Source organism: Pyrus communis, chromosome 5 (assembly GCF_041283825.1).
Source record: "Pyrus communis isolate YQ-2024b chromosome 5, ASM4128382v1, whole genome shotgun sequence".
NCBI classification, from domain to species: Eukaryota; Viridiplantae; Streptophyta; class Magnoliopsida; order Rosales; family Rosaceae; genus Pyrus; species Pyrus communis.
The window spans coordinates 11,625,299-11,645,129 of record NC_142569.1 but is presented as its reverse complement, the minus strand read 5'-3'; the positions used below and the strand labels follow the sequence as shown (position 1 = coordinate 11,645,129).

The following is a 19,831-nucleotide window of genomic DNA, read 5'->3' as shown; positions in this document are numbered from 1 at the left end:
TAAGGAGTTATTCATGAATCATTTTGGTTAAAAAGCGTTTAATTTATTTGATTGTTAAATTTGAGAGTATTGTGTCTATTTAAGTAGAATTCTGGATGTATTTGTTATATTTTATAAAAAGCGACATTTTTGAAATTAAGAGTTAATTTTGACTATATTTGATAAATACTCCAATTATGTGACTCACGTGAATTGAGCATCTAGTTCTTATTTGTGTGGACTTTTGATAAGGTGAGTCATGCGTTGTATAAGAATTTGCGTAGATGTAAATCCCAACATGGGACTCACATTCATTGACAATCTCACTCTTGTTTGTCTAGTTCTTCATTGTAACTTGCATCGACGATCAATATTATTGTTTGTCCAATTATAAATAAGTCTCAATAATAAGTATATATCTTCTACCTTTCAGTCATATCTAAAGCCTGTTTAAAAGTACTTTTAAAATAATTAAAAATGTTTTCAGATCACCAAAAACGATTTTGATCATATTTAGCAAAACACTCGCATTTTTATTTCAAATTCCAAAGTGCTCCTATTAAAAGCCTTTTTACTGGAAGTGCTTCTGACAAATGATCCTCCAATGAGGAAAGAGATCTCTCCAGATCTTCCGACAACGATGATATAGTTGAATTTACAGTAAACAACAATTAAATATCATGTTAAAGATCGATAAATTTCTATACGAATACAATTTCCAGGAACGATTAAACTGATCACTAGATCTGTCTCCCCCAAAAATCTGTCAGCTACGAAGTACAAACCAACGTTTCCGAAAAACATAACTCAGCGTCGGTCAGGTTTTCAAAAGAAGAAAATTAAACTACAAAGGCTAACTATGCAGGCTATTCCAGCCGCGTCAGTAGTAACTCCCATAATACGCCTGAGGAGTTGAAGCAGGTTGCGGAGCCGGTGCTACTGCTGCCGCGGCTGGATGTGCGTAACTTTGAGGCGGGACGGCCTGCTGAGATTGCAACTAAACTATCAGCTCTCAGAAACTAAACGAAACGCCAGAATAAATGAGAGTAGTACTAATGCTCATCGATAACATACCTGAGGAGGATATGTAGAAGGATAAGCACCATAAGCAGCAGTTTGTGGCGCCACCGCGGGTGCTTGGGGATTAGTGTAGCCAGCTCCATAACCACTATATGCATTGTACGGCTATTGAAACAAAATTTGAACAAAAGAATCAGATAATCATTTCTTCTTTTAAGATTCAAAATAATGGGGCAAACGTAAAAATTCATCGTTGAACAACAAAAGATAACTCTATCAAATGAATCATGTCGGAAAACCACCTGTTGGGTATAACCAGCTGGCCACTGTTGTCCCTGTGTAGCTTGCGTAGCTGGTGGCCAAGCTTGAGGCTGCACACCGTAACCAGATGGCCATTGGTTCTGTGTATTTGGATATGCTCCCATGACCGACTGGACGGGGGATGGAACACCAGAGTAAGCTTTAGCTAGCTTCACTTTATCGGAAGATAAAAAGTCCTCCGCTTGACGTTTTTTCAACTCTGATGTGCTGCTCCGATGAGGTAAGAAGAGCTTAGCATGTCGGTCCTCAGCCTTCTTGATAGACTCTGCATCTCCAAAGAGATTAACAAACTGCAAAGTCATTTGTTAGAGTGTCAGAACTAGGAGGCCAAAATAAAATAAAATCTGAAAGAAACGGAACATTCTGGCATTTAAAAGGCCAAAGGGACACATGAAAATTAACTTTGGATGCAAACTTCTTCAAGAGCAGCATCCTTTACCGAAAACCATTTAAGTATTTCAACAGTGACAGAACATAAACATGCACTGAGGGTATTAATAAAGCAAGAACAAGACTTCAAAACAAAAAAATCACATAGCAGACCAAACCATAACTCTTCCTACTCCCAGAGGAAGTCCACTAGAAAGAAAAGTGATTCACTCCTCCAATTAACAAAAGATGATCAATATTACTCCCATACTCGACCAACATACAAATTCCCAGGCACATTACACCTTCTCTAAATTTTTTTTGGATACAACGATATTGGGGGGTGGCAGATTGGGTTAAGCCAAACATAATCTGGTATCAAACTCGCGATTAATGGTAGTTGGACCTAAGACCTCCCACTGACAAGTGGAGATGAATATTACTGGACTGTAGTGCTAGTGGCCACCTTTCAATAGTTAAATGTGTGTGTGTGTGTGAGAGAGAGAGAGAGAGAGTGAGACATTCAACATTCAACTCAACTGTATATATACTTCTCTGAAAAGTTAATCTTACAAGAAAACATAAACTCTATACCTCCAAATAGATGCCAGATAGCTCTTCCCTGTCAGTAACGCTAGCAAAATTGGGGCTTTCTGAGCTGGGCTCTATGAACTTCACAACTAACGAATCTATGTGATCGATTCGCTTTGGCAGTGGCTGTATTGTCTCGAAAACTATCATGGACTGCATGTGAAAATTAAGGGAATGCGGGAAATTAGGACATTGGCTACAAGGGAGGAGAAAATATCCATATGTGTGTGTAACTATGCAGAGAGAGAGAGAGAGAGAGAGAGAACCTCAAGAAATGCTCTTGACAATTGTATATGCTCGAGTGCCCCATCTAAAATTTCTCTAGCTTTTTCTTCATTCGAAGAAACCTGGGGACAAAAGAATTTCATGATATCAATTTCTCGTTCTGATTGTTGAAAAAAAAAATGTAAGTGATACGTAAGTGATACCAGATATAATTCAGAGGAAAAATGCACATATAAATATTAAAAGAACCACCAAATACAACTCTAGTATGATCCACAAGACTTAAAAAAAACAATCAATAGAAAAACCCAAGCTTTGACAGTCAAAAAACGAAAAATTGTTCTATTAAAAGAGCATAATTACGCTGCAGGGGTACAATCTAGAGAAGTAAAAAATGAACAGGGAAATACAAAAAATAAGTTAAAACTTCAACAGTATACCAAAATAAAAGACAGACATCAACTAATAACCTACCAGGTAAGTGAACCGAGAGTACTGAGCGTACAACATGGGTAACGTCTGTGAATGCTCTTTTCCTTTTTCAATGGCAATGGCCTGTTCGTACAAAGAGTAGGCCGCTTCCACATTTCCCTATGAAAAAATAAAGAAATGACTAGGTTTAAACATGCAATATGTGTAATGAAACTGGTACAGTTCAACTTGTTTACATCATCTTACCAAACGGTGTTCCATATTTGCATGCTTCACGATTGCTTCAAGAAGACCAGGTGAGAGTTCAGAATGTACAAGTTGATAGGCAGCTTGAGCACCAGGTATATCCCCACTCTGCTCTTTGAATCGAGCAGCAAAAAGGTGAATCTCCGGTTGTCTCTGTAATTTCAAGACAAACAGGTCAAACACACAACATTTACCAGATAAAAAAAAAAAAATTACTCAACAGAATGATGAAATTTGTTCATTTATGAGCAATATCTCCAGTCCAACACATGACCATAATTAATCAGCATATGTAATATACAACTAACTTCAATGTAAGTAACATGAGCGCATCCAGTATGAAAAGATGGTAGTAATGTCACATAAAAGGGTCTCTTGTTATCTATCTGTATCTAAATGTGGGGTAAAAAAGTAAAATAGAACCCTTTCTTCAACTGAAAGACGCAAGGCTTACAAACACAGGGAAAAAATAGAGAGAAGAAAAAGGGCATGGTTGATTGTTGATCATATTCTGTAACAGCCCAGCTCACTTTGAGGGTTCAATAGTCAACAATCTACAATAGTTTCAATACTTAAAATCTAAGTTCAGAGTCACGTGGTGACTAGTGTGACAGGTCACAAATACTGGATTCTAGACCAATCTTGGTAAATCCATGCACAACATTGTACTTCAATTCTCCACACAAACTCTCATTAACTGACATTCAATTTCAGTCCACTAACTACAACTTATGAGGATACAAGATGGATTAGAAAAAAGGAAGACATGGTTTTAATCATCCTTATCTTTCATAATAAAGAATCATAGAAGCTCATTCATCACAAAGATCTTGGTGTCTAAGTTGATAGCATACAAGTAAATAAATTACAAGGAAATACCTTCACAAAGACCTGGGTTGCACGAGCAAGAGCATTATTAGCAATGTCCACACTTCCACTGGCCTCCATGCATAGAACATATCGAATCCAGTATTCAGGATAATTAGCACAAGCAATTAGGCACCTTTCATATAACTTGACTACCTGATTCACAAAAAAGAAAAATTAATAACAAAAAAAGTGTATTCATTAACCATAAAAGAAACAAATAGATAAACAAAACACAAAAGAGATATGCCCAAGAAATACTCCATTAGTAGAACAGAGAGGCCCCTCAAATAGGAAAGGAGGGACCCTCCTTGCCTGACAGACAGATGGTTAGGAAGACAAGAAGATACCTGCATGCATAACATTGGAACTTTAAAAACAATAAAATTTACCAACACATCATGAACCTATCACACGCACTGACAAATGAGAGTTTGAAATACTTAGCCTCAAAGAAACCAAATTGAAGGCCCATGCTTTAGTCTCAGTTCAAATTCCTGTTTTAAAAGTTGCTTCATCCAACGGTTTAGCCAATAAAGCATATGTGCAGCAAATATTACTCGATTGTGAGTTAATGTATAACAAGCAGGGCAACTAAAAAGAGTCAAGCCATAAATCAAATTCACTGAAAATACCTTGTTCAAGTCGCCTTCCCTTTCTATATAGTCTAGGTAGCTGGTCCAATTTTCAAGCTCTACAGAATTGAGAGGCCGCACGTGAAAGTAGGGCCTCCTGATAGCTGTTTCAAAACTAATGATCTTAGAATCGAACTCTTTAGCTTTCTTATACACCTCTTCTCTAATGGTGATATACTTCTCCAACTCCTCTGCTTCTGTTAAACCAGCACTTACAGGTTTAGGAGATTGTTCTGCACCATCAGATTGAACCTCTTCCCCATTTACTTTGTCACTGCCCTCTGAATGTGCACCTGCTGCAGCTGCAGCTTCTTCGGCAGTCCTCAATTCTGAGAGTGGCCGACTTCCAGCTAACTCCTTAAAACTGTTAAAACCATTGGCACTAGGATTAATACAAGCAAATTTCAAAACTATGCAACTAATGGTGCACTATCCACATAAGTGTTCATGCCCATAGAGAAACATTCAAAATTGCATGTAAACGTACAAAATTGTAGATTTGGTATAATTTTATGAGAACCACAAATCCTAGACACGTATATATACTTATAAGTTATAACCAAATATTATGAGGGGCATTCTATACTTGATGACAAGTGGAATATATTTGTACTATATTTGAACACTTCAAAGGTACAGGGTTACCCGCATGCATGGTACGTCCATCAACTACAGCATACATTCCAGGACAAAAAATTGGAACCAGGCACCCCAAACGGAAATAAGACAATAAACATTTGAATTTCAAATGAGTAAATAATACTAGCCGAGCATGCAGTGATACACTTGTCCCTTGCCCTACCAAGTAAATAATTCAAAAACAGCAACAAGCATAGGCAATCACCGCTGACATTATCTTCAATGCCATACTATTGTGAGATATAAATGCATAAACTGAAAAACTAAAGCACTGTATCCAAAAAGAGAGAAGGAAAAAAAAAACCCAGAAAATAAATTTTAAATTAAACAAATATGTAAATCTGCAGCTGGTGATCACCTGTTCCAATACCGATCCAATTGCTGATTTGGGTTCTCTAATATTCGTGAATAGATCATGGCAAGGCGGCCCCACTCCTGCTGCATGTACTCATATTCTATGTACTTATCCCAAAGAGTAAATGATAGGTAATCTGTTCCAACATAAGCAAGTCCTCGCTCAAACAACCTGAAATGCCATTAACATGCAGTATTGTGGTGAGATGAGTACAAACATAAATACAGCTGAGGTAAACACATCCATGAAAGGGAGACACCGGCACAATTCATTCTAACACCATATGACACTTCTGAACGCTGCATTTACCTTCCTGAATAAAACCATACTATGTCCGTCAAATGGAGCAGTGATAGAGGCCATCTAAGCCCTTAACTGGACGAGATCTTCCCAGCAGCAATTTGCATAATGATGCACTTCAGAGTGTCAAAGTTAAATAGAGCCATAATTCATTGACTTCTAAATTACTAAGATGCAGGTCTTCATGGTACGGTAGAACATATATTTGAGGTCAAAAAATGGAATTAGATCGTTTAAAACAAAAAACAAAAAGCTACACTCATGCTGTAGCCTCAAAAGCAAGGGATTGCACATCAGAAAAGCATTTCAAAAGTGCATTCCCATCAAACCTTTCCGGAAATACATGTGAGGAATCACTGTTGCAATCATACTGAAATGACGTTAGAAAGCAAGAACACCAGTATGTTGCAACTGAGAAACCATGCGACCATGAACTACCAAAGCAAAGACCAGCACCAACAATGCATAAATGAAGATCTATTACCTTCTGACAGTGTCTGGATCTCCATATGTGTTTATAGCAAAAATGCAGTAATGCAACCAGATATCAACTGAATAGGTAACACCTTGAACTGCTCGTTCATAGACCTCCACAACTTTATCGATAGAACCTAGACGTGCCTCATGATCTGCATACTTTTTCCAATAACCATAACACAACGGAAACTCTGCTAAAAATGCATCATAAACTTTCCGAATTTTCAATATGTTATCCTGCATATAAACATAAAGCAATTTGTTAGTTCAAAAAAGAATTGCTACGTAAATGCATGAATCATATTCAAATAGTCAGTAGATAGATTCCAACAGCAAGAGTTGTGGCAAACACCAATTTGATTGCAAACACCAAGTAAAGATTTCGCTTATAAGAACAACAATATGATTGAGTTACCACAAAATTTATTGCATATTACCATTTCCATAATATAAAGGGGCAGACTGAGTTACTAACTTACTAGTTTGGAAATCCTCCTTTCCTCACTATCTCACTACTATTATTACCACTACATTTATTTCATTTTCCAATTGGTACTACTATCAATTTATTTTCTTGGTAAGAAAAATTAGTACTAAAACTTACCCTCTATCTTCTAAGGCCATTTATTGACTAAAGGTTAGATACCATCTGTCATGCCGCATAAAATAAAAAAATAAGATCTAAGATTACACAGATATATTGCAGCTATTTCAAAAGATTGTTAATTTCATATTTACCCACTAATGCAAAACCATGGGAACACCGTAGTATGCTAAGGCAGCTGACAATCACAGAAATATCTAAGAACATGTACAACGGTACAAGGTACAGTGAAATTCACAGTTTTGCAACCTCATATGATTCATATTTAAAAAACAACAATTTCTCCGCCAAAACCTTATCTTTTTCAACCTCAGATGATTCACACTCACCCAAAAGATTCATCTAATGACTAAAAAATCAGCAAACGTACCTCTGCAACCCTCTCTGTCTCTTCAATTAAAGCAGTCCAGGAATTGAAATCCAAGGAATTAGCCCTCACAATATTCCACAGTCTATCTTCTTCAACAGACATGGCTGCACCAAAAGAAAGGAAATAAATAAATATAAGAAAACACATAAATTGCTAAATGAAGTAAATCCAGACGCATAATCTACAAGGAATAACAAAATCGCAAACATGTGAAGATTTGTAGATACAACTACAAACTCCCTATTGAAATCCCAAAATTTAATATCCCTGTGTTTTGAAAAATGGTAGATTCGTTAAAGGAAAATAATGAACAAAACAACCAATCTGTTCCTGAGGGTACAGTTACTATCCGACGACACCGATACTGTCCCCACTTGCTCAATCCGTCAGGTGTGGAGTTTTTATCACAAAAGGCCTCGGTGTTAGTTAGAGTGGGGTAATTCTATTTAAAGGGCTTGTTCTCAAGCCTTATGGCCGATGTGGGACAGAGGATTCTAACACAAGCATCATAATGTATTTACTGTAACCTTAAAGCATATGATGACATGTTCAGAATTTTATCTGTAAATAGTACTCTCTATTGGCTTATTGACAGCTTATGGATTTACCAGAAATAAGACATTATCAATTCACACACCAAACGATAGGATTACCACACGTTTAAATCCCACTACCATGACAGCAACAAGATAACTTGGACGTTGTTAGAAACTTCTCTGGATGTGCTTACATGATGAGTGCATATCTTTTACTAAACTAATCCTTAATAATGTCCAATTCAGACAAGAACATGAGGTTTGTCTAACAAACTACTATTACATCATCACAAGCTAACTTTGAGATCAATTACTGAAAGGTATAGGTTTCATGTGGCTAAATAAAAGTCAATTAATCTCACCCAGATAACATGCAAGAAAACATACCAGAAGCATCCCCAAATTGTTGCGGATCAAGAGGTTTAGCATTATCTGAAGCATCTCCATTATCAACTGATGAAACAGTTCCCACTCCAGAAGCAATAACACCATTCATAGAAGAATCATAACTAGCAACTTGAGATGACTCCAAGACTTCATTTTCATTACTAGCAACATTCCCACTAGCATCTGTCACTCCAACAGCCGGTTTGGTCTCATATGTTGTGTAACTTTGTGATTCTTGCATGAGAGAATTGAGATCCGCAGAATATGCATTTCCATCGCCTATGCTAGAACCACCAGGCGTGGTAGAAAACTCTGGGGTAGCCTCAGAATGCAACGCACCCGTATCAGGAGCAATATTTGAGCTGGCATCAGCATATCCTGCTGATGTATACCCCATCACATCAGATGTTTGAGCAACAACTGTCTCACTGTCTGCCATACCTGACAATCAAATTATTGCCTTACTGCCGTACCAACTGCGAGAATATAAACAATGAACTTATAAACACTACAACCATTCGAGAGGAGCGAGACAGTGTCCCACTTACAATTAGGTATGCAATCCAATACTGTAATTAAGAACTAACCACTTTAAAAGGTAGAGTAAAATGTTCTCTACTTTTTTTTTTTGGCAAAACTGTAACCTCTGGGTGCTACTAGAGCTGTTATCATGGAACAGTAGGAAAAAAGTTAGGTATAAGCCTCTAAAAACAGGTCAGACACAGATGGACATTGACTAACGTTCTCAAGCATCCATCACACATATCTTCAATTAATAAAATTGTTCTTAAAAACACGTTTTAACATGCGTTAGTAAAGAAACTGATTAATTTCTAAATTCATAATATGTAGTGTAAAAATGTACTTAGGATCAAACTCATAAAACGGAATTACGACAACTAATTAACCATCAAAACTACAGCTTGGGCACTATTTGACAGAGCAACTGTGGAAAAACCCCTTCAAGATAAATGCATTCAAATCATCCCAGACACCGCTAACGAATGAATAAAAACGCAGGTTCGATAAAATTCTGATGTGTTTCAACTATTCATTACATCTGGGTGTAATTCCTACCTGTTTAATTTCAATGTCAAAATTCCAAATTTTCAAAAAAAATCTAAAAAAAAATTGCATCTAAATTTCTACATATTGCACTTCCAATCTGAATACTAACAACACAAAACAGAAGGGAAAACAACTCTCATTGAAAATTAAATAATACGTAGTCTAATATGTAGTCAAATTAAAGCAACAAAGAACAACCTAACCAGGAATAGGCCTAGGGTTTGGTACGATAAGATAAACGCTAACTGAAAAGCATAACAGTAAGAAACGGAAACGAAAGGCATTGGAAGTAGAAGAGGTACCTGAGGGAAAGATACGGCGGCGTTTCGAAGAGAGTTCTGGAACTGGAGCTTCGAGGGAGATGGGGAGAGAGAGAGAGAGAGAGAGAGAGAGTTTTATTTATTTTAAAGCCCTTTCAGTAAACGGCAATTCTGGTGGTAAAACGAGAAGCAGCGGAAAAAAGAGAGAATAGGGCATGTTTGCTCTCTTTTTATTTTTATTTTTATTTTCTTTCTTTATTCGTTTCTTTTTTTTTTTAAATGACGTGGAGCTCTTTTTGGAAGTTGATTTTGGATTTGGGCTATCCAAGTTTTGTGGATATTAGGTTTGGGCTTTCTGTGCATGACTAGCCCAATTGAACAAATGGACGACAAAATAAGGGTCGTTAGGATTTGTTTACGTAGAAAACACTTACGTTAATATGAGTTTTTGCTAGAAGTGTTTTAACTAGAAACATGATGAAATCTTTATTTTTTTCTAACGTCCTTTTTTCTGTTCTGAAACGAGCATTCCTCTTTGACGCCCTTCCTTAAATGGTCTCGAACATGTCTTACATTTCTCTTGTTCAATTAAATAGGATATGATAGACATGGATATATTCAAATTGGCTATAGCTTATTTTGTAGTTAATATAACTCGCTTGTTTAATTTTGAGGGTTAAAATCTAAAATTTAAGCGAGAAACTTACATTAATCAACCTACAATAATATAATTAGTACCAGAATAAAAGACCATACATTAACATTCAAATACAAGTGATTCAAAGGTTTTTTTTCTATAAATATTCAATTACTGGTATTAAGATCGGAACGTATTTCCGGCAAATTGAAAAATTTCTTCAATGTAAAAGTTGAATGAGTAACTCTGCAGCCAATAACAAAAGCGAGCAACGACACGTCGTTTGCATAAGTAAAATCGTCCACCACATCAACCAAACCACGCCCTCTTTCAGCCAGTCCTCCACTCTCAGTCTCCCACACCGAACTCGTATCTCTCTCCCTCTCCAATGGCGGCCCAAGCTCGAAAAGGCGGAATCTCCCTCCCCGAACGGAGGAACCCTAAGAAGGAAGACGACGGCGTGATCGTGAAGCTCTCGCAGTCCCAAATTTTCGTCCGGGGTAAGCAGGCCGCAAACGACGCCGCATTTGTCACGAAGAAGCTCATAAAGAGCACCGGAAAGGCCGCCTGGATCGCCGGCACCTCTTTCCTCATATTGGTGGTGCCGTTGATCATAGCCATGGACCGCGAGCAGCAACTGAACGAGCTAGAGCTCCAGCAGGCCAACATCCTCGGCGCTGCGCCGCCCCAGAAGTAAGTCGAGCCGGGTCGGGTCGAGTCTGAGACATCGGTACCTTTCCTCCTTTTCTTTTGACCTTTCTGTATCTCTAGGGTTCGAGATTGGTGAATCTTTTTTGGGGGAGGGGGTTTTCTGTGATGATTCCGTAATTTCTTAGGGTTTAGTAAAATTCGATTTGGGATAACAATAATCTTTAGGGGTGGTGTTTTGATTTTGAGGTATTGAAAGTAGATTGAATTATTGAAACTTCCGGCGGTGCGTTTGTATGAATCTTATTTGAGAATAACAAGTTTTAGAGCCGAATTTGTTTTCAGATTAGTAAATTTTGTGCTGCTTGATTCAGTATTGAGAGTTGATAATATTGATATTTGAAGTGGATTTACATGTGCCTTGTTCTATGTGCTCTGCTTTGTTCAATTCATAGCTTTTCGAACAATTTTGATGTGCAATGAGTTGGGAAATTCAATGAAAATTCAGTTGTCATGCTTGCAAAGTTTGAGTTTTCTTCGACATATGTTGTTCCTTGAGCGATGAGCTTTATGCCTAACTAAAGATCACGGTTTTGGTTTCGTGTTTTGGTGTAAACTTCCATATGGCAAGCGTCTTGGTGGGGTGGGGCTTCTAGTTTTATGGCAGCATTTTAGTGATAGAACTTTTGTTTGAGATGAGTATGGTAGGGGGTGAGGCATAATTAATCAGCGTTCTCTCTTTATGTAAAGATGTTTGCGGAGCAGGATTTTTTAGTTATTTGATGGCATGAGGCTCAATGAAACTCAGCATCAAATTGGCTCCATTTAGGGGGGTGTCATTTGCATTGGCACGGTCAACAAATCTAGGGTGTCTTTCATAGTGCAATACAGATGAGCGATATCCTTTTCTAGCACCAAGAACTTTTCTTTACTGTGTATCTGAACTGTACAATGCATGATCTAAGTGTACGTATTTTCACCAAATCCTTTCTGGGATTGGTCGAGGGGTCTTTCATTTGACTTGATTCAAGTACATGGTATGTTAAATGCCTGTTATCCATAGATGATGGATCGGTGACTGGTTTGGCTGAGTTAATTGGGCATCACTCTATTAGAATGTTCAGTTTAGTGCACAGACTTTTGATTTAGATATTCCTTTATCTGGCTACTCGGTTGTGAACATTGTGTCATAACCATTGCTCTATGCGTTTTGACCCTTATACTAGTCCATTGGTGATATGTTGGTTATGCACAATTCTATTGTACAAGCTACCTCCCCTTTCATTTCAACCCCTTTGATCAATGGTTGGCGTGTGTATTTGTGTTAGCTGGCCACGCTTGCTATTTTGAATGATGACATGATGAGGGATGTCACAAGAAGTGACTGGTTAGCATACGCATTACATGGTTTTGGTTTTTCAGTTTGGAAAAAGAATTATATGTGGTGAGATATGGTGTGGTAGTTGTATTGAAGATTGTGAATTTAGAACTTAAACCAACAATGTACAGTTTACTGATTGCATAGCTTTATGCCTGCGGACTCGTTGGAATGATAGAGCTGGGACTTAATGGCTAGAGTATGGTAGAACTATGTCCTAAGGCCTTGTTTGGTTGGGGGGATTGGATTGGAACGGAATAAATGACCATCTAAGTTCAAGGAATTTCGAAGGTGGAGCAGAATGATATTAGGGTTAGAGGATCAGACATGAAGATAGGACATGATGATAAACTTCTTCTTTCTAATGCTTCCATGGATGACTTTTTTTCTCGAGTAATCCTTCTTCTACCACCAAGTTGACCACAAATTTATCATTTCTTCTTTCAATATACCTTGAAAATTGTGACTTATCAATTCCGATCGAATCTTCCATGTCAAATGAATCCTCAAGTGTTCTCCCTTTGGGAATAGATCAGTGATTTACCGATGATTATTTTTTCAATCAGATGAATGATCTTGTGTAAAAGTTCTTCTTTTGTTAGGTGTCGGTTATGGTTCAACTAAAATCAAGGGGAGAAGATTTTCACACCAATTTTTTTTTTTTCGTTTGCACGCTTATGTTTATTTATGTTTCTTGATTCTTTTTGACTAATTCAACCCGAAATTAATGGTGTTTAGAGGGAGAAAAATGGTGTGAAAACTAGCTTCCAAACCAAATAAAACTCATCATCATGAGAAACCAAAAAGCATGAATCGAGCTTGTAATTTTCTTTTTGTTAATTGGATTTGTAAGTTTGTAACTAGTCATTCGTATGAAGAAGCTGCTGGCCCGGCCAACTTGCGTGGCAAAAACATCAAACGTTGGTGAAGTTGAGGATGTGATTGTGGCGCTATCCCAAAGCGCATTCGACACTTGCATATATAATAATTTTCACACATGACAATGACATTGTGTGACTCGCTTAAGATAATTGTTACAATCCAACTTATCGAATAATTCTCAACATTTGATAATAATTTAATTTTATGATTTTTTTTAAGGAAAATTAATGAAAAATGCTTGAAAACTTTGAATTTTAATGATAAGGACAAAATAAAGAGTAAAGTGAATAGTACCAGAATTGACTTTTTAGTGTAAAAATGTGATTTTTCGTTAAAGTGAACAATACTATAGGCTTTTCATTAAAACTCGTTTTCTTTTTAAGGATTGCTTGCCTGTTTATTTGATTATGATGAAATATTGAGTGCATTTTCGCTCCCTACTCTCAAATGGTGGTAATGCTCACCACCTTATTTCTTACCATTAGATAAGTTTAAATTTTGAGATTTGTGTCTACCCATTACACGAATTTTGAAATTCAAAATAAATAAAATGGTGAGTATACACCATAAGTTATGGTGATGAGCAAAAATACTTTCTGAAATATTTGAAGGAGGTTCAAGCTTGTAATTTTCGATGCATAAAGCTTGATTCATTCAGAACATTCATTCTTACATCTGAAGTTACTTGTTACTCTTGAGTCTTGATTACTTACTTTCAACCTTGATACCAACAAAGAGAGGACAAGTAAAAAGAACATATGTCCCATCTCATTGCTTAGTCTAGAAGTATATAACGGAAATGGATCGTCTCCGGATCTTTTTCGCTAAGTCCATCAAATCCATCCATCAGGATTTTTGAAATTTGATTAAACGACTATAAACAGAGAGGCCCGTTAAAAGTTATAATAATTTTAACTGTTTGATCAAATTTCTAGAGCCCAGATGGGTGAACTTGGTGAAAGAGATCCAGAGAGTATCCTTTTACGTATATAACCGTCTACATAATTGAAAACGAGCAAACGTCCAATCACAAAATGCCAACTAAGCATGCAAAAACACTGCTAAATTACTACAATGCCATGAAGTACTTTGCAACAATGTTCACGATCAGAATTAATGCATAAAATAAGCTTCAGCTGATTGGGAAAAAAAAAAGGCATGTAGCACTAGCACTTGTTAAATGGGTCCCAAATCTTGCATGATTAGGCAACTAGCTAGAGATTAAAGATATAGAACTCATTTAAAAATAATTTTAAAATGACTGAGAATGCTTTTATGAAAATATGTTTAAATTCTAAAAGCACTTAAAACTAATTCATGCAAAAAACATTAATTATGTGCTTCAAATGCTTTTTTGGGATTCATGCTTGTATTTTTACTAAATATTAGTTTTAAAAACATTTTCTTTAAAAATACGTTTAAATATTTTAAATTTTTTTTCCAAACGAGCCCATAAACAATGCTACTAAGATTAATTAAACCAAACTAATATTTCAACAACATACTTTTGAAAGCTGCATCATACCTTCTGTGGGCTGTGAGCACCACCTAATCCTGCACATGTGTTTTAATGTGCGTGATTAAGGAAACTGACTACTAAATGCTCCCACCTCACCATCCAACTTAGATTTTTTTTTTTTTTTTTTTTTTTTTTTAGAAAACTAATGAAAATAATTTAAAAATTTTGAGTTTTATCGATAAAGACAAAATAAAAGGTAAAATAAATAGTACCAGATTTAACTTTTTAATATAAAAATATGATTTTTCATTAAAATAAACATTACGACGAATTTTTCGTTAAATTTTTTTTTTTTTCCTGTGATTTTGGGCGCAAGCGTTTCGCAAAGGAAAATACTTACCTCCTCGTTCGGAAAGAGCTATTTTTCTTCGCGTACGACTCATAATTTTGACGTGTTTACGTGTAAGGAGCTAATCAATTTCCGCTTTTAAATGTCATTAAGCAAAAGAGCCAAATGGCAAAAATAGAAAAAAGAAGGAAAGTGGATCATGCCAACTTCTTTATCACGATGATTGATTCAAAACAAGTAAAATATTCAAACAAAATGAGAGAGCGAAATCAAAAGCCAAAAAGCATATCTTCAACCAAGAAAAATAATTTGAGGATCCCTATAAATCTGCATAAAACAAACAAAATCCCAACCAGAGTTAGCAAACTAGCTTTTCTTTTCTATCATATCAAAAGTTGATGAACCCTAACGCTCAAAGAAATTTTAACAAAAAATTTTCGATACTGATCATTTTAATAAAAATTTATATTTTTACACTAAGAAATCAATCCTGATACAATTCATTTTACCATTTATTTTTATCATTATCGTTAAAACAAAAAAATTTCAAATTTTTTTCATTAATTTTCCTAAAACTCAATGAGCATCCATCTCAGCGGTAGAGCCACACAAAGAGCAGCCTTTGATTTTCTGGCTCTGCTGCTGACCCATCTCTTAAAAAGCGTTTCAATCTTCGAACCCATCTCATGTCCTCGGTAATCTGCACTAAATTAATTAAACTTTTTTTCTCTAATATAATAGTAATAGCTGTACAAAACGCTTACTTGTCTTAATTAAAAAAGCACTAATTTAATCTTCAGCGGTAATCTCCATGCTTCCCACCATGTTTCTTCATAGACTTCATGAGTTGCTTGACAAACATCAAACAAACAACTAAAAACCCAAAAGCCGCTATCCCTCCCACTGCAATTGCCACTGTTCTCTGTGTATGGTGCCTAGACCCTGCAAGTTCATACACCAATTAAGCATTCGTTTCAAATCACATTACTTCATAAGCGCTGTTAATAGAAGTGATTTTATCAAACGCACGTCGAAACAGACACTAAATGTCAAAAGAAAAGGAAACTGCTGGAGTTTGTCTAAAACACCATACAATTGTCTCTCTCTCTCATCTATCGTCATACCAATTTATTATCATCTCCAACGGAAATTAAATAATTCAAAGAGATCCCACATCATATTTTGTCTTGCATCTCCAACAGAAATTAAATAATTCAAAGAGAAATTAAATAAAAAATTTAAGAACCCCACATAAAAACCAAAGTGTGTCCAGCCAAAAACAACTTGGAATTAAATGCTCAAAACAAATATCAACACAAAGCGTATAAACCCTTCCAGAGAATGACCCAAAAAAAATCCAAATGACGATGATTTTCACACATCGTTTTTATTTCCGGTTACTTTCTTGTTTTCGCCCTCGATTCTCTTTAATTTGTTCAATCCTACAATTAAATAAAAATAGAAAAATACACAGGAAAATAAGCATCACTTTTCAAAATTTATACTTCAAAGATAAAGAAAGTTTTTTTCTTTTGGTCTCAGACACTACCTGATGAAGAAGAAGAAGAAGAAGTTATGCCTGTCACACCATTGGGGTAAAATTTGTAGCTAATATAGCACTTCTGCAGATAAATCTGCGCAGAAATTGCACCATTGCAGTCACTTTTAGCCTTCTGATCAGCACTTTGCACACAATCCCCACAATCCTCGCTTCCCAAATCCCCCTCACACTGCCCCAAAATATACAGGGACTGATAAGTCCCAATATAAAACCCAGCGCTCCCATTTTTCACCCCATTTTCCACCATCCCAAAAGCTGTATCCCTCTTGTCCGCAAACCCAGCACTCGCCCCACTTGCCTGGTCTTTCCCACAATTTTTAAACAGAAACTCTGTCCCTGGAACCTGTTTATACCCAGCAACCTCATACCTCAGGTAACACCCACCCAGCTGGACTCTAGCTGCTACGACTTCCCCACAGAGTTTCTTGGCCAAAGGTGGAATCTTTTTCACACAGAGGTTGCAGTCGGATGTGCTGAGGTCTCCCCTGCATTGGTACACCCCCAAGATTGCGTTTTGGCCGTCGCCAAAGGTGGTGGAAAAGTAAGTCTTTTGCGACGACTGAGAAACCAGAGAATCGAACAGAGATTTGAGGTTTTGTTTGTAAACTCCATTCGGGTCTTGGAAGTTTTGGTTCGCACAGCCTTTGTAGATCAAGTTTGTGAGATCAGCAGAAATGGTGGAAAAAGGAAAGGAGGCGAAGAGGGTGACGAAAAACAGAGAAGAGAAGATGGAAGGGGAGGGCTTGGAAGTGTGAAGAACCATCTTTGGGTTGTGGGACATGAAATTTGTTCACACCATAGAAGGTTTAACAAGGGGTTTGGAGTTTCTTTGGCGAGGTGCTTTCCGAGAATTCTAGAGATTTGGGTTTAGTTGAAAAACAAGGAGCTTGGCTTTTTTTTGGAGGGGGTGCTTTTTGGGCCGGCTTTGTGTTTTTGTAGCTTTGCTAGCTTTTATTGCCCTTTTGGGCACAAAGGTTGTACGCTCCTTTGATTTAAACACACTAGAGAGGCATAGAGTTCAAAGTATTGCGTACCTTGATTTTGATTTTAGGGCCATAATTGAGCCAAAGTTCGATACCCCTCTTTAGAACAAATAGAGTAAGAGTAAACTTATTTAGGCACGTGTTTTTTGTATTTGTAGCCGTTTTGGCCGTGTTTGATCATCTATTTCTTTATGAGCGCATAAGGTGTCCGAAGTTGTCCGAAAAAAGTTAAATTTTAGAGAATACGAAGACATGTTTTGTCGTTAACATTGTTTGGTTAACCTCGGTAACCTTAGTTTTTACTAACTCCTTTGCTCGTACGAGTATCCCGCTTCGGCCCTCTTGTACCGTGAAACCAAATCCAAATCTAACTCGGTTTGGTCCCATAATTACTCTGATATGCCTCATTAATTTGATGTGTTTGAGATCATATCGTTGTTAGCAAAACTAAATTAAGCTGTTTATTCAATTCAAGTTACAGAATATTTATTCAAGTCAAATTACAAATTTCGTTTGGGTTCATGATCTGATTTGATTCTTTTGCTGCAAAACCTGGACTTTGGAGTACACTGATTGGATCATTTTTGACCCCGTGCTTTTGAATATATATTGGTTTGACATTCTGACTGCAATTAAGAACGCGTACATTTTTCAATATTTGATAAGCTGTACTCGCATGCCATGCATAGTGTGTGTGTGTGCAGCACAGCAGTGGCCTGATGGTTTGCAGCACAGCAGTGGCCTGAAAGAAGATCGTATCGACATGGGAATTAGGGTTTTAGTCTCTAAAGTGACTGTGTGAGCAACAAGATTGTTGCTGCCTCTACCCTTTTGCTTCACCAATTGAGATATAACACGCTTCTATATATAAAGCATAGACATAAAATTTAAGTTTTCCTTCAACTTTTCTGTATATTTAGCAGATTGAGTACTTAATTAATCCAACCACAATTTGCCAAATTTCAACGTGAATATAGCAAAACTTTAGACTGAATAGTGTGTTTTTTGTGTGCGTTGAATGGTAATTTGGAGTTTTCGAAGTTTGTTTGTGACCTAAGATACATTTTCGGAAAGGAAAGGATGTGACGAAATAAACTGTTACCTTGCCACCGCATAAGATGGATTTTAGGCATTTAAGCTTGTTTAAACTTTAACAGTTCAAATCATATTTTAATATTTTGAGTATTTTTATTCTCTATATGTATAAAAAGAGCACCTCAATTTGATAAATCATTCGAAATACCTAAGATTGTCTTTCTCTAATTAAGAACTAGCAATTGTACATATGCTACGTATGTGCTTATTAAAATTTTGAAAATAAAATTTCCAAAAAAAAAAATGAAATTGATGGGCATGTTAAAGAAGACATTGTGAGAATACGCGCAACACACGCAAAAAAAAAAAAAAAAAAAAAAAAAGACAGGCTGCAGCGGAAAGGTGGCACTCTAATCCGTTTGAAGGTTTTAACACACGAAGAAACTCATATGAAGAAAGTCGACAGGCTTCCCAGAAGAAGCAAAAGAGGAAATATTCAGAAGCATCAATGCATGGTTAACGATCGTACCCTTTAGTATTGTACAGATCGATTAATGATTCACTAAAGCTTACATCCTTTGCTCAGTCAACAAGAAACAGATTTTTGAGATTTTTTGTTTCCTTTTCTCCTTACTCTTTTTAAGGGATTACTAGCATATCCATGATTATGAACACAATCCGTCGCTGCTTTGACTAAAAGTTTGAGAAAATGCATCTTTGATACCATACAACGAGGGTTATATCAGTTTTCTTTTTATCTCTTTATGCACATCACGTAATTAGAGAGATAGAAAAACTCATTTACGCTATTTGCCTTTTGCTGACCAAATATTTGAGTTATAAAAGAGTGACAAGTACATCTCACCATAAACATTTTCTTTGTCTCAAAAAACTGAGCTCGTAATTAACAAGAGACGATGTTACTAGCACTATAGTTTAATAATATTATTTTTTCTTGTATGTCTCAAGTTTGACTTACATGATCCACGAATAGTGAATTCGATAGTTAATTATCAGGTATAAACTTTGAAGCATTAATCTTTATCTCAACCTGATTCCTTCAAATTTTCTATTTTTCCTTTTCTTGTTATCTCCGCCATGTTAAGTCATCTTTTCTTTTTTAAAATCCCAACTCACCATGAATTCTTTGATTTTTTTTCTCATTTTCTTCCAATGAATAATGATATTTGTTTTTGGTACTATAACAAATGTTGTTGT

The 19,831-nt window shown here is 36.4% G+C and overlaps 3 protein-coding genes across 12 annotated transcripts; 1 reads left to right on the top strand and 2 right to left on the bottom strand.

Moving 5' to 3' along the window:
• Positions 1–633: 633 nt before the first annotated feature.
• On the bottom strand, positions 634–9,896 carry LOC137725499 (pre-mRNA-processing factor 39-1). 9 transcript variants are annotated; one of them, XM_068464207.2, is made up of 15 exons: positions 9,724–9,896; positions 8,941–9,015; positions 8,354–8,829; positions 7,431–7,534; positions 6,464–6,693; positions 5,683–5,850; positions 4,686–5,049; positions 4,063–4,206; positions 3,184–3,336; positions 2,980–3,096; positions 2,547–2,627; positions 2,284–2,433; positions 1,302–1,610; positions 1,054–1,164; positions 634–964 (listed from the first exon to the last, which is right to left on the bottom strand). In XM_068464207.2, exons 3-15 carry the CDS (start codon positions 8,790–8,792, stop codon positions 860–862), a joined length of 2,475 nt encoding a protein of 824 aa, XP_068320308.2. In that variant the 5' UTR covers positions 8,793–8,829; positions 8,941–9,015; positions 9,724–9,896; the 3' UTR covers positions 634–859. The 9 variants fall into 9 exon arrangements, with proteins under 9 accessions (XP_068320308.2, XP_068320312.2, XP_068320311.2 ...); XM_068464211.2 differs by having other exon boundaries at positions 634–961; positions 9,724–9,872; XM_068464210.2 differs by having other exon boundaries at positions 8,354–8,794; positions 9,724–9,861.
• A 744-nt stretch (positions 9,897–10,640) lies between these two features.
• Positions 10,641–11,310, top strand: TOM22-V (translocase of outer membrane 22-V). Its single transcript, XM_068465417.2, has one exon. It carries the CDS (start codon positions 10,707–10,709, stop codon positions 11,013–11,015), a length of 309 nt encoding a protein of 102 aa, XP_068321518.2. The 5' UTR covers positions 10,641–10,706; the 3' UTR covers positions 11,016–11,310.
• A 3,924-nt stretch (positions 11,311–15,234) lies between these two features.
• PDLP1 (plasmodesmata-located protein 1) lies at positions 15,235–17,519 on the bottom strand. 2 transcript variants are annotated; one of them, XM_088694278.1, is made up of 2 exons: positions 16,584–17,519; positions 15,235–16,476 (listed from the first exon to the last, which is right to left on the bottom strand). In XM_088694278.1, exons 1-2 carry the CDS (start codon positions 17,374–17,376, stop codon positions 16,409–16,411), a joined length of 861 nt encoding a protein of 286 aa, XP_088550404.1. In that variant the 5' UTR covers positions 17,377–17,519; the 3' UTR covers positions 15,235–16,408. The 2 variants fall into 2 exon arrangements, with proteins under 2 accessions (XP_088550404.1, XP_068316404.2); XM_068460303.2 differs by having other exon boundaries at positions 15,235–15,976.
• Positions 17,520–19,831: the final 2,312 nt, after the last annotated feature.

Bases quoted from the DNA above. Each gene is read 5' to 3' on its own strand.
- PDLP1 (XM_068460303.2), bottom strand. From the start codon at position 17,376: ATGTCCCACAACCCAAAGATGGTTCTTCACACTTCCAAGCCCTCCCCT. The intron at 15,977-16,583 runs GTAGTGTCTGAG...ATGAACTTGCAG, and splicing joins TTCTTCTTCTTCTTCATCAG to GGTCTAGGCACCATACACAG.
- LOC137725499 (XM_068464207.2), bottom strand. From the start codon at position 8,792: ATGGCAGACAGTGAGACAGTTGTTGCTCAAACATCTGATGTGATGGGG. The intron at 3,337-4,062 runs GTATTTCCTTGT...TTGAAATTACAG, and splicing joins CAACCCAGGTCTTTGTGAAG to AGACAACCGGAGATTCACCT. The intron at 2,434-2,546 runs GTTCTCTCTCTC...TTTCACATGCAG, and splicing joins TGTCAAGAGCATTTCTTGAG to TCCATGATAGTTTTCGAGAC.
- TOM22-V (XM_068465417.2), top strand. From the start codon at position 10,707: ATGGCGGCCCAAGCTCGAAAAGGCGGAATCTCCCTCCCCGAACGGAGG.